The sequence below is a fragment of the Meleagris gallopavo genome, chromosome 1 (assembly GCF_905368555.1).
Source record: "Meleagris gallopavo chromosome 1, MGAL_WU_HG_1.1, whole genome shotgun sequence".
In the NCBI taxonomy this organism is placed as follows: Eukaryota; Metazoa; Chordata; class Aves; order Galliformes; family Phasianidae; genus Meleagris; species Meleagris gallopavo.
Genome location: NC_139404.1, coordinates 33,558,067 through 33,571,849, shown reverse-complemented (window position 1 = coordinate 33,571,849; position 13,783 = coordinate 33,558,067). Strand labels below are relative to the sequence as shown.

The 13,783-nt window shown below is 45.6% G+C and overlaps 2 protein-coding genes across 14 annotated transcripts in view; both read right to left on the bottom strand.

Annotated features, from left to right (window-relative positions):
• The window catches only part of MSRB3 (methionine sulfoxide reductase B3), an 83,664-nt gene extending 75,236 nt beyond the window's left edge, over nucleotides 1-8,428 (bottom strand). For 4 of the 11 annotated variants that reach the window (XM_085220592.1, XM_085220641.1, XM_085220636.1 and 1 more), the window contains exons 1-2: nucleotides 8,288-8,428; nucleotides 5,196-5,306 (exon numbers count right to left, since the gene is read on the bottom strand). In XM_085220592.1, coding sequence (XP_085076718.1) covers nucleotides 5,196-5,225 — 30 coding nt within the window. In that variant the 5' untranslated portion in view covers nucleotides 5,226-5,306; nucleotides 8,288-8,428. Of the gene's footprint in view, nucleotides 1-5,195; nucleotides 5,307-7,418; nucleotides 7,935-7,974; nucleotides 8,091-8,287 lie in introns of those variants that run through there. The other 7 variants (XM_085220603.1, XM_085220650.1, XM_085220619.1 and 4 more) reach the window with 6 other exon arrangements.
• A 199-nt stretch (nucleotides 8,429-8,627) lies between these two features.
• The window catches only part of LEMD3 (LEM domain containing 3), a 48,936-nt gene continuing 43,780 nt past the window's right edge, over nucleotides 8,628-13,783 (bottom strand). For all 3 annotated transcript variants that reach the window (XM_019611253.2, XM_085220557.1, XM_085220565.1), the window contains 3 exons: nucleotides 11,287-11,392; nucleotides 11,126-11,204; nucleotides 8,628-10,839 (listed from right to left, as the gene is read on the bottom strand). In XM_019611253.2, the coding sequence (XP_019466798.2) occupies nucleotides 10,676-10,839; nucleotides 11,126-11,204; nucleotides 11,287-11,392 (349 nt within the window). In that variant the 3' untranslated portion in view covers nucleotides 8,628-10,675. The remainder of the gene's footprint in view (nucleotides 10,840-11,125; nucleotides 11,205-11,286; nucleotides 11,393-13,783) is intronic.

Genomic DNA, 13,783 nt, shown 5'->3' with positions numbered 1-13,783 from the left:
GCAGTTTAAGAATGGATAAACGCAGCATTTAAAAAATATACAGATATTTACATGGATGTGCTGCACCTCCAGACATGGTGAAGCTTCTCTTCAGTTCATAGCAAAAGAAATACTGATTCTAGCTGAATATATAGTTTGAATACTTGTTTTGGTTTCTTCTTCCTCTTTCATTTTCTCTCAGATATCCAGAATGTGAGGGTGCCTTTTCCAAAATCTAGCAAGCCTTACAGTTTTGCAGTGCAACCCCTACTGAATTCCAGACACAAACAGCCCCTGCAGCTGCCAGCAAAAGGCGCTCACCTGGAGATCACAGATGCCTCCGGCTGCCCCACAGCACGGTGTTACACGCAGGCTGGAGCCTCCTGGGGCTGGGGCACATCCCCTTCCCACTGCAGGGCTGGCAGCAACAGCAGCCCGGTGGCACTCACCCCTGGGCAGCCAGCCCGCTCTGTGACAGCCAGCCTGCTCACCGTCCCCTGCTCCTTTGGGGGGCACAGGTGCGTCTGCCCAGATCGTTCACTTCTTCTCTCAGCCTACTTGAAGCTCAAGGCTTCCAAATCCCCGTGAGGATCAATAATCCAAGAGAAATTTGGGTGTTTTCCTTGTATAAGCCGTACTGAAAAGTGACATCTGCCCCAGATCCTTCAGCAGAGACACGGGCCCCGCACATGCATGCAGCTCCCTCCCCGCCGCCCCGGACTTAATTAAGTCTTGCCCCAAAATGCTGCTTGCTGCTGTCCTAGTTGGAGTCCTGCTCCACAAAAAAGAAGCACTGCAATTAAAACCCCATGCATCATTTCCTCTCCCCTTGGCCCTGATATCTCACACCAACATGTTAAGCCCCCCAGTGAAGCTGTCATGCCTGGATGCTTCACTGCCCCTGCAGAAGCTTCCTAGCAGCCCAGCCCTACTCTAGGCACTCAGGACTTCAGCACCTGTGAGCAAAATGAGTGGCTATGGATGTATCAAGTTTGTGCCTACTTTGAGGTTATAAAAAGACACAATCGTTGGTCACAAGTCTGATATTGTTCCAAAAGTAATACCACCTATTCATTTCCATAGAAATGACAACAGATACAAAGAGCACAACATTATTTAATAGAGAAAATTCTCAGCTACAAAACAGTACATTTCAACACAGTCACCACCATTAGCTGTGCAATTTCACTAGCAATGAACAAGAGTCTGAATACCACACTCATAAAAAGTGGCACCATCAGACGTGCCCCACTGTTGCTGTCACCACTGCTGAAATGCACCATCCACTGCCTCACTGTGCTCACATCCACTGCTTGGTCTTCATAAACGTTCAGCAAGCATTGATGAATGTCAATGGGAGCGATGTTTTCCACATGGAGGAATTCAATTTCATACCTTTACTTTATGCGTTTTCATGTCAGACACCACTGTATCAGACTGCCCCTCTGCTGCCATCTGTCACACAGCAACAAAATGGAATGGGACATTGGTGGGGAGGTTCAGCTTCTACTGCTGTACCACCAACATCCACCTCTGACAGCATGGGCCAACACAATAAAAAAGGAGCAGCAGCCCTTGTATTTATTCAGTGTGTTATTTTTACAGCACCGGTATAAATCTGCAGAAAGTTTGATAAATGCCTGCAGAAATGCCAGAAATGGAAAAGAACAAGTTTAGGTATTTTTAACCTGAAACAGTGAAGGCAGTAACAGGTCCACTGCCTAGAAGGGACAGGGGAGGGGTCTGTCCCCACACCATGCAGCACACACGGGGTCCAAGCACAGCCCTCACAATGCTTTGTCAGCTTCATAACACTGCACAAATGCTGACATTCCGTTTGTGGCCCCAGAACAAAACTATCCAGATGAATACCCGATGAAATGGAAGATATACTAGAATCATAACTGTTTACTGTGCAGTACCAATTGCAACCAAAATTATGCAGGGCCTGTATTAATCTTCTGCTAGAATCTGCACAGCTCAATCTTGCTCAAGAGCCACAGAGCTTCCTGTGAGAATCTCACGTTGTGTGTTTGCTCAGAGGTGAATGCTGCAGGAACAAGTGCCAGCCCCAGGCAGTAAATCACATGAGCAGAGAGAATGAAAGAGGAGCAGATGGAGGTGCATAATTCTAACCCCATTGACTGCTGGTAACTCAAAGACCCAGAGCTCAGGATCCTGGTTTCAGGATGTTTCTGCTATGACCACTGCAAACGTTCCCAGCACCGCCACGCACGTTCACAGGTCTGAGGTTGGTTCTGCTGAGGCAGCTCCAGGGCATCTTAGCCCATGGCACAAACAAGCCCTTATTTGGGCTGAGCAAGACAGGACGGGCAGAAGTTTGAAACACAAAAACTACAAGCAGCGCTCTCTACTCCAAACCCCACGTACCTCTCCCATTGCAGTGTCACTGAGCTGGTTAACCACAAGCACAGTGGACTTTACCTGTATCGATTTCATGTCTTGATCAAAGGTAAAACACAGCCTGGTTACACATTCCCTTTCTGCAGTCAAGATTTCAAGGGACATTAACAGTGCTGGAAATGACTCTCTCAAAAGCTGGGTGATAACTTCCCATTTCTCCTCAAAAATCACCCAAAACACTCCACAAAGCTACCATTCATGATCTCCTGCTCCATTACACAAATGTCATGAAAAACTTGGGGTGATCATCATATTCCTCCCAGCATCACTTCTCTATCAACAAAAGGTGTACTCTTGATTGCCCATTATCCCCCATACTTGAGTCTCTTCTCCTTCCTTGCCACTGCTTTGGGGACCGTGTGTGCCAAATCAGTCACACTGATGTGAATCAGTGTATTCCTGGACTATGAAGCTATCATATGTCTGCAGCCCTTCTCTGAGGTTGCACTTCCTCCTCTGACAGGTTACAAAACTCACCCTAAAATATCTGGGAAATAACTTGGGATAATCATTCAGAAAAGAGTAAGCATCTCCGAGGATTTCTGAAAGGCTTTTGCCTTTCTCGAAGCTCAGGGGTAAGGTGACAACGTCCACTTTGAAAAAGGGAGAAAGTGATTGGTGTATTGCACACCTGTGAGCACACCTCCACATCCAGAAAGCTTTTGAAACAAATTTGAAAAACAAACAAACAAACAAAAAAACCCACATAAATAGGCAATTGAAAAGTAACAAAGCGATAGGCAGCCAAGATGGATTTGTAAGATCCTACCCCATCAAACTAGTACATACTTCCTTTTCATAAACAGACTGGAAAAGCATCTTCCTTCCGGATCATGGTACCACAGCTTGGGAATGCAGTGGGCTGTCAGGCTGGGAGGACACCCCAATGAGCTGCCAAGGGCCCAGCTCTGATCAGCACTCTTCCTGCTGCTGGGATCTGCAAGCACTCCTATGTGAACTGCAGACACCAAACTGGAAGGAGCATACAGCACCGCAAAGAGCCCAGCAGAATTCAACATGATCCTCAGGAAGTGGAAAAGGGTCCAAAATCAGTTAAATGGAATTCAGTACAGCCAAGTACAGAGAGATGTACAGAGTACAGCCAAGTACAGAGCCAAGTACAGGTCTTTTTTTAATTAAAAAAAAAAAAAAAAAAACAACCCACAAAAGCACTCAAATGCACAAAATCAAAATGGAAACTACAAGATAAGCAGGGGTACCGCAGAAAATGATGTCAAGGTTACAGTGCCCATAAGCTGAGCCAATACTGTGATAACTGCTGCAAAAAAAGGCAAATGACGATTTGGAGTTTATCAAAAAGAGAAGCATAATACCTAATAGCAGGAGCTGAGGAGGGAACCAGCTCTGCTCAGCAACAATGAGGTACCAGCTGGAATCTCAAGCTGGCTTGGGGCATAAGACAGAAGAAACTGGGGAGAGCTCAGAAGAGAGAATGAAAGTGATTCAGAAAATCTAACTTCTGCAAAGACCTGGGAAGAACTTTATCTACAAGAGCTACTGTGGTAGTGCAACGCTCTGAAAACCTGCGTCTCTTCTTAAACAGCAATACACTAAGAAGCTATTACACTGTGTACTGCTGCCACAGTTATTAATTATCATACTATAGATAAAACTGTATTATGCTAATCCTTATGCAGCAAAGCAACAAAAAGCCTTCCTCTCTCAGTCAACTCTGCAAGGGCAGTCTGAGGCTCTTGCACAGTATCCGCAGTAACCTGACCCAGCATGGTTCCACCACTGCTGCAGCAGCTCGATGCAGCTCAGCACCTCTCTGAAGTCCAGAGGCAAGCAGCAAAGCTGCCTTGAGCTTTTGCAGATGGAGTGCCAAGCTCTGTGCAAGACTGGAAACCAACAGTCCCCAGTGCTTCCCTTGGAGCCAGCCACTAATTGCCTGCAGGAGCCAGGGCAAAGCACGTCCCCTACATTTCTCTTATGGAAATAGGTTTTGATAAGATATGCTATCAGCATGGAGTATCCTTCCACTGATTCTAATCCTGTAAAAAATAGGAGGAACTAAGGATACAGTCCAAAAACACAGTTCCCACAGCAAGCAGTCAAAGACTAAGGCTCTCTGCCCAACAGTGCTGATTTTCTTTTCCTGCAGCCTTTAGAATGGCAGAGATGATTAAACTACAAAAAACCCCAAACCCCTTTATCTGGGAAGTTTCACTGTGCATTTCAGGCCCTAATGTCTCAGAGCTGCCTAGCTCCCCTTGACCGTTCTGCCCTCCCGAAGCCCACAGCAGTGTGCCCGCTCCCTCCTTGCCCCCAGCTCGCCCATCCCACAGCCCCACAGCCGCAGGAGCCGAGCCTCACCAGCTGCTCTATCAGCCCTGCTCTCAGGATCACCACTGGCTCAGCGCATGGCTGGACTCAGCAGGTCCAGCAACTCCACATCAGATCAATGCTTGCTCTATATAGGCTCCGTGCTCTGGAAGCAGACACAGGAATCCTAAAGCCAGGCTCACTGCTCTGTCAAATGCTATCACGTGGACTGAGAGCAACACCATGTGAACTCGACCCCAGGCAACCAGCTGCACAGAGCCCTTCAGCAGAACAGTGTTGCAAATCACCCAAAACTTCCCTGCCTGCATTTGGAGGCACAGCATAGTCAAGATCAAGGTGCTGGGGAGCAAGACTTGGCAAGAACAGGGCAATGCTTATCTGGGCAGGGTATGTTCTGGACTGCTTTCTTCTGGCATTGACTGGCATGGATCGCTTCCTCAGGAAGCTGTTGAGATGCCCTGGGTTGATTTCTTTTTCCTACTCACATTGTGCAGCCCAAGTGAAACTGATGGCATTTGGCAGTCCCTTCCTCAGAGCTATTGTTTCCTGGCAGCGGGGCTTTGTTTTCCATCAGGTGGAAGGCGAAGGCGTTGTCCCTGTTTGGAGGAACATGGAGTTACAAAGCTCCCTGGGGACATAATTCCAAGCGCCACACATGGCGTCACTCTTAAGAGTTCTTGGACACGACAGCACTTCCCAACAACACAATACATGAGCACATTGTGTACGCTTTGCTACGCTGCTGTCTGTGTTTCAAACATATTAATCCCCATGTTCAGATGCCACTGGACAGAGAGCGCAAACCAGGGAGCTCAGCAGAAATCCTTTCTTCAGACTTTATGCAACACTCAAAAGCTGAATCATGTTTCAATACAAAACTTACTGGAAACATCGTTCCCAATGCTCGCTATAAATAAAGAAATACTTGTGCCATTAATCATCTTACAGAACATGCTATGCCAAAATGTAAGTCTGTAGAAACAGCAGAAGTGTGTTAGCACCATGTAAGTTTAAGCACTGCCCTTGCTGGGTTTGGGCTATCATTGTTTGAGCTCCTCGGGTGCTAAAGCCCTCACTGAGAAAAGCCTCTTTATGCCCAGGAACAGTGCCGGATTGTGTGGCTGTCAGATAATGCCACTGGAACTGAGCTGTTACATGAGAACCAGAAGGCTGGAGCTAAGGAAAGAAATTATAATTTCCAGTTGCCTCATCATGAATGGAGTTCCCAAAGAATTCTCGCAGCCTATTTTCAGACAACACCTAAGGATCGCATCCTCACAAGTGAAGGACACAGAAGTCCTCTCTAAAAACCAGAATGCCACTCTGCACCCTCTGGCAGAAGCTGATGCTGTAACACGTGCTCCCTTCCCTTTCTTAGACGGAAGATTGAAAGTTAGTTTAGGACACTGCTAGTTTCTTACATGTCCACAGATTTCCACAGAGGAGGACTTGAACGTTCAGTTTTGTGCTTCTGTTCAAGCTCCTACATCCAGTAGTTTGCTGAGAACCAAACATCCTCCCAGTCTGAGCTAAGCATCTGGCAGATCATAATGCAGCCCTGCAGAAGTAATAAGAGTGAGGGAAGGGATTGTTCATCTGCAGCCCCTTCTTGTTCTACGAGACACTACAGAATGAACGCCCTAAAGGCTGGCAGGTTTTTCTGGTTTTGTTTTTACGTTTCAAAGCTCTCTAGTTCATGTAGAGAAAGTTGCCTCTAAATAAATCCATGTATGGACGCAAATACTCCAGAGCAAGAGACAACCAATTTCCCTCCAGCCTTGGAGCCTGTTCCAAAACAAGGAAAATAAAAGATCCTATTCCCCACCTATGACAGAAGTTGCACATTGCTTAAATGTTGATCTGTAATGAGGACGCTTGAATGACGCAACCCAGAGGAGCTGTGTGACAATTGGATGGCTGTCCTGCACTTGTAGCGATGCCAACGGATGCAGACAGCAGACTTCTTAACCTCCGGCTGAGAAGATTAAATCCTTAACAGCGAGATCTCTTCTCCCCCTTCTCCCTCCTGCTCCCCTCTCCCATGCAACACAGCCAACAGCATAACAGAGGAACCTTAACGATATACCTAAAAGGGAAATTTGATTTTCTAGCGTTGCTCATGCACAAAACAGGCTAGGCTTTCAGTGCCACAAACAGGTATCATCTTACAAAGCTGCCTGAATGCAAGCAGGCAAACAAAATCTTTCCATGCCTTCATGAATATCAGGGCAAAACACCAAGTGTTTTCCTCATGTGCAAGTTTCCCTAACCACAGAGCCGTGAGGAATCCATAGGGCACACGCAGGCGGAAAAAGTGCATTAACTCAACGCCAGCAGGAGGGCAGAGCAGTCCTGCTTGGAAAAACCAACGAGGCCATTCCGTCAAAAGATTTTATTTGTGTCAAGGATCAACTGCTTTATATGGCTTTGTCACCAAATATAGCGACGCTACCCCATACACAAAGGCACTATTTTTAAGGACGGAGCTTTTGGAAGAAAAATTAAGAGTTCTTTTCTCCTCCTAAAAGCTCTTCTCAGATGTGTACGATACAGATCCAAGAAACGTCAGACAGGAAAACACCCAACCAACCACAGCTGAGCTACGTGTGGCCCAACTCCACTGGGCTCAGCAGTTTCGGGGAAATCACTGCACAGCTCCATCCAAACCAAACTTTCCTTCATCTGAGACTTACAGAATTATTCAGTACCTCTGGTTAAGCCGTTCACCTTACTTAATTCCCGACACAAACTCTACACGACAATAAACGCTGTTCTAAACGAAGCCGCGCCTCCAGCGACGCCGCGATCCTCTGAGAAGCTCCAAGCGGGCGGCAGGCGAGGATGACGGGCGCACGGGAACCGCTGTCACAGAGGCGCAGAGGGCACCGCTACCGACCAAATTTGGCAGCGGGGAGCCGTGACAAACTGCAAAGGCACGCAGCAGCGCAGCAAATGGCCCGGAATCCTCCGCTAAGAGCGCTGCGAGCACCCGTGTCCGTTCGGCGGGGGAAAGAGCACCGACCGGACAGACAAACCGCCTCTGGGCTCCAAACGCGGCACTGAGCCCCGGTGCGAGCGGCTGCGGTGCTCCGTGTCGCTACGCTGCTAGACGGGGACGGGAGGAACCGAGCTACACCCGATTCCCGCACGTCCCGCATTGGTCAGCAGCGCAACACAACCCGCGTACAGGCAGGGGACAGCCGCCGAGTTCCGAAAGCGCACGCGAAGCCTGAGCTCCTCTCGGGCCGGTAAAGCTTCACGTACGCAGCGGACGGCCGCAGCGCAGCCAGCAGGCCGTGTCCTCGCACCGCTACCGCTCCGCCGCCTTGCTCTGCGGACGGACAGCCGGCACCCAGAGCGGCACGGCGCGGAGGGTGGCGGAGCGCGGCACGGCACGGCCCTCCCGCCGGGCCCCGCTCCCCGAGGGCGCCCCCGCCCCGCCCCTCCCCCAGCAGGTGCTGCCCGGCCCCGGCTCGCTGTCCCGCCGCCCCTCCCCCGGCCGCAGCCCCCGGCCCGCCCTCCCCGCGGCGGTGCGGGGCTGGCGAGGCGGCGGTGGGAGCTGCCCGCCGGTTCCTACCTGCGGCTCCTGCGGCGGCCGCCAGCGCCAGGACGAGTGCGGAGAGGAGCGGCGGCGGCGCAGAGCGCATGAGGGGAGGCCCGAGGGAGCGGCGGCCGCGGCTCCAACCCCCCTCCCCCCTCCGCCCCCCGGGATAGCGGGGACGGGCCCGGCGCCCAGGGAGGCATGACGGGAAATTCCTGGGCACCGGCGGCCAACGCCAAATAAGAGCACGGCACGGGCGCCCCGGCCCCGCAGCGCCCAGCTCCAGTGTGCGCCGGGCCCTGCGCGGAGCCCCTTCTGTGTCCCCGCAGCCCTCGCGGGAGAGAGGCGCCCACAGATGTACGACGTCAGACGCGTGTAAAAAAAACCCTAATAAACCTTTAATTCGAGTCTGGTTCGCATAGCGTCGGTTTTTACAGGACAAGGTGACAAATTACAGCAAACATCTGATTTCTCCTCTCAAATGTTCGGTATAATACACGTCCCCCTCCCTCGTGCAGGAAGGGACACTGGTCAACTTAACAGTTTAAGGTAAAAGAAGCTGCATAATAGTACATGTTACAATAATAATGTACAGTGTTTACAAGAAGTATATTTCAGAAGCAAGATGGATGCAGCTGCATCAAGAGGCGACCTTTGAAAATGCCACAACTATTTTTACATTCACTCTTGCAACGGGTCACAAGATGGGTCACTAAGGTCAGGTTAACAAGTCACTGATGCACATCGATACAATGCCATTAGTTTATATACATATATATAGTACATATACATGTATATTATACATATATGTATATAGTAAAACTCGTCGAAATCTACCAGTCCTGGCACAATTCACTTACCCATCAAAAATATGTACTCGTCCTCGGTAAGTGGAATTCTGCGTGGCTGATTATATATTATATATACTCATTCATTAGCATCTGAGACATAAAACTGAGGATTTAAAAGTTCTCGGTTAACAAACTCTCCAATAATAAACATGGTGCCCATAAAAGCACGAAGGTAAGGCACAATAGGATTTCTGTTGCAGAACAGTGTGCATCATGTTTACTTAACCATAAGAAAAACGTGCATTATTTGTGCAAGTCCATGCTGCAAATCCATCGTATCTACAAAGTAAAGTGAGTTTCAGTTGTTTCTTTGGACCGGTGCACTTCCAGTCCCAGCATATCCTTGTGGGATATACCCCTTGCTATTCAGATAACATCACGGTAGGAGCGATGGGATTGAAGGAGCCAATCATCTCAGATTTGCAACTACGCTTCTCAGCAACAATTTTGCACTTCTAGGCAAATTTCTGCTAAGTTTACAAACTCACAATCACCAGATTTACTGTCAGCCGTACTTGCAGCTTGTGTCAGCCAAAATTGTAGCAGGGAAGCGAGCACCCTGTAACATTTTAGAAGGAAACTGCTTCATCACTTAATCCCAAATGGCATTTTGTCACAGCCCTGGCAATCGTAGTAATAAATACAGCTTTTCACAAAATACTTTTCCAGTATCTGCCAATTGTGTCTTTATTGCTCACAAATTTGAATTTGTTACAATTGGTATCAGACCTCTCACACAAAATCATAAGGTATTTTAATATAAAACCTATAAAAGATATTTAACCTGTATCTAACACTTTAAGGTATTTGGCCTCTCGTCACGGTGCAGCCAAACCCATATAAAACATCAGGTTTTGAATAAAATAGGAAGCCTATCCACTGCTTCGACGCAGACATCCTCACAGAACAAAACCAGTTTTGCCACCACCAGCATTTACATTTATATACAAAACCCATTACATCCGCATTCAGCTTGGTTTCCCTCACACTTATATGCAACCACTAATGCCAGATTAACGTCCCCCATACCCTAGCTGCAGAAAATTATTATTTTACGGCAAGGAAAAAAAAAAAAAAAAAAACAACTAATATTGAATGAAAAAAAATATATTTTTTTCTTCTTTTTTTTTTTTTTTTTTTTTTTAAACTTATTCACCATCAGGAACTGTAGGTTGTTTGTTACAAAATACCCACAAGATTATTTCACAGGAAACTATGGAAATACAGGAAGTCTTCTTTTCTCCATGCTTTTGTATTATCAAAAACACCTCTTGGTGCAAAAATACAGTCACCACATCTGAAAATGTTTAATGAATTCGGTATTCCACATGCAAAACTTAAATGCATTGCTTTAACGTAGCCCGGATAACTTCCTGAAGCAACTTCTTTTCCTGTCAGCTCAGTATTACTGCCTCACTGCTAAGTCCCTTTGGAAACAAGATTTCTGGAACGTTCCAACTTTTATTTAAATCATTAAAGTATTACATACAAAAAGCACTAAAAAAGGAAGACGGCAGCCAAACAGGAACACTCCTGTTGCAAGTAACAGTCCTAGCGGTTGTAGAAAGTCTCCTCAGGAACTTCCCTGAGAATGAGTTGTGCCTGTCCGAAGACGGAGATGTGACATAGAGTTCATGTGTTTGTTTGATGGCTTTAGTGGAGTGTTGCAGGTGAGAGCCTGGGGAAAACGATGATGGTATCGATCTAACCGCAGGTATTTTACTGTTACCAGCTTCCCTGTAAGGTGAAGAAATAAAACAACAGAAGTCCTCTAGTTTACCATTATTACATTTTGCCTCAGGATGTAGCGAGCGAACCCAAACACGTTCATTATAATGAAATTAGTTTACCAGGTGATAAATACTAATAATGGATATTATTATGGATAATACTAAAAAGACAACTTTTATATCTAACAAAAGTATCGAGATGTAATAAAACATTTGGTCACTTAAAAGGACTCCAACCACAACCATCTTCTGCTATTTCTACCCACATTTTGCCACGAACCCTGATTTCTTACCATCAAACCAAGAGCCATGTAATGCCTTAAAAGCCTTCCCCGCATACTCCGGAGATAGACACTTGACATATACACAACCCTGCAGTAAGAAAGAGTTTTTGTTACAGTCCAGCTGACAAGGAGAAATAACACCATTAAGTTGTTACCGGAAGGACGCTCACCTCACGTGAATTTTTGTCCACAGCAATATGAACAATTCCATCGTTATCACTGCATTTCTCCAAGATTGCTTCTTGAATTGCTAAATGCCAGTGATCACCTATTTCCCTGTGCAAATAATAGAAGGTTTAACTAAGTATGTCTACTTTTAAGAAGTTACAAAAGATGACAGAGGAACAAAAGCATTAACAGCTCTAGCAGCATGACAGAACACTAGTCTGAAGTACACAGATTCTGATTCAGTAGTTTTTATAAAAATGCATGTTTTCTCCCATCCACACGTTCTATGCTTTGGTTTACACTACCAAAATGTCTTAGAGTATACTAAGTAAAATACTTTGGGGTTTATCTGAAAGATATATTCGAGAGGACATTTAATGCACTCTAGCAGCTAACAGGTATTTAGTCCATAGGATCTGATTACAGCAGTTCAAAGCGTAAGACTTTAAGTTGCATATAGCGTAATGCCAGGTCTTTAGCATCCTTTATTTTTCTCTACAGATATACTCCTCTTGCACTATGCTACTTAGACATACTCTGTACATTTCTGACTGATTATCTGAACTGAGATCAAGAACTTGGATAAAGTACAAAACCATATTTTAAGACGTACCTACTTGCAAATAATTTGGAATAAAAATTGAAGATCTCAGCTTTCTCCATTCGCAGCAGAACAATTTTTGGTTTTATGACATACAGGAATTCAATGTGATATTTGAAAATCTCTTCAGAAAACAAAGGAAGTTCCCTTTGGTTGTAACGTGCATGGTACTAAAGTTCAAAATCCCTTAGGGCAGAACTTTCCATGCGCACACATGCATGCATGGTAACTATATCTCTTCAGAAAGGAATACCAAATTCAGAGAGCTACTCAGCATCTACTGTGTCAACAGCCAGACAAAGTTTAGTTATAATACTCACCTTTCTCCTCTAAGATAAAAGGCAGAAGTAAAACATTTTATATTGCTCCTGATTAGAGAAACTACTTGGGCCTATGGGTAGGCATTAAGAACATTCAGAAGTGGACTCAAGCCTGAAAAATCCACTTGCTACAGAATCAAAGTTTTTTTCTTCAAAGGAATCTCCTGACGCTTCCAACCATCATTCCCCAGCGCTTCAGAGTTACATGCACAGAACTGTTTACTTGAAGGCCAGTGTAAAGTCTACTCATATTTAGTTCATGGAGAGTAAACATCCTCCTGTCATACTCACAGTAATCTCATCCTTGCCACCTGAGTGGTTTCTTTAGGACTCAACACAACCTTCTGGCATATGAGACAGACTGAGTACTTCAAGCTATCAAATGGTCAAGTAAATTGGGTCAGCTTCAGAAAATTCAATCCTATGAGCCAAAAGGAACAATCCACACTTTGGGTGTTGCAGCCTGTTATCACCACCTTCCTATCTGAAGTTGCAAGCAGTCAAAGTCATCGTCCCACATCTACTTAGACAGGTTGGCTGTTGTTCCATGAAGGACACTCTTCAGCTGTTCCTACCTCAGCAGAAGAAGAATAGGAGAAGACAACTGCATACAGACCTCTGCCACTTTTGTTGTCACCTCTACCAGCAATCACAGAGCAACATTAAATGGTCAGGCTTCAGCAAGCTGAAGGAGCTTCTTAGCTACTCAGACATTATTCATCGCTGAAATGGCTGCTGCCTTCCCCAAACAAAGCATCAAGTTGTACTTGTCCCAGAAGGTACCCAAAGAACATGCCGAGTGAGCTCCAGAAATAGAAGTTAGTAAAATCTGATTCAAATTTTGGCAGGTTTTTAATGAAAAAGTATTTTATTGTTAAGATTAACGAACCTTTAAATATATCACTAGAGAACACAAAATATATTATTTTTCCTGAAGGTGCTGCAGTCTATCTGGCCCCAGTAAGATAAACCTAAGCTGAGGGAAAATAATTTCAACAGCCTTAATACACCCTTTAGCCTACTTGAATGGCATCTGCACAAACAATGAGTCTACTTTTTCAATAATACTATCAAAAGCTTTGAGAAGTTTTCCTTAAGTAAGGCCAAAATTCTTGAAATATCTGCCTTCTTTCTCATTTAGGATAAAAAACAGACAACATGTACCGTGTAAAACCCCGCAAATTTCGAAGATACATCCTGCTCAGACCGAAAGACAAAATGTTTTCTTTTTACTAGCTAAATATGGAGGGAATATACAGGACTCATTCCCTTTTGGTAACAGTTTCAACATTATTTAGAAAATAATAACATGCTGTGCTCAGAATGTTAGGGAGATAAAATAATTTAAAGTTACAAAAGCCTGGAAATCTAGGCTTGGGTTCACTCCTTCCCAGCTCAGGACTCACGTCCAAGGGGTCAGATTTTTCTTAAACATGCTGTTATCAGCACAAAGCTAGCTACTACAAGGAGAGATCATATTGTTCCAAGTAGGCAATCATCTTTTCAGCTGGTTTGCTGTAAACCAAATATTCTTTTTCCCAAACACTGCAAGTCACTCTGTAGTGCTGTACCGCAGTA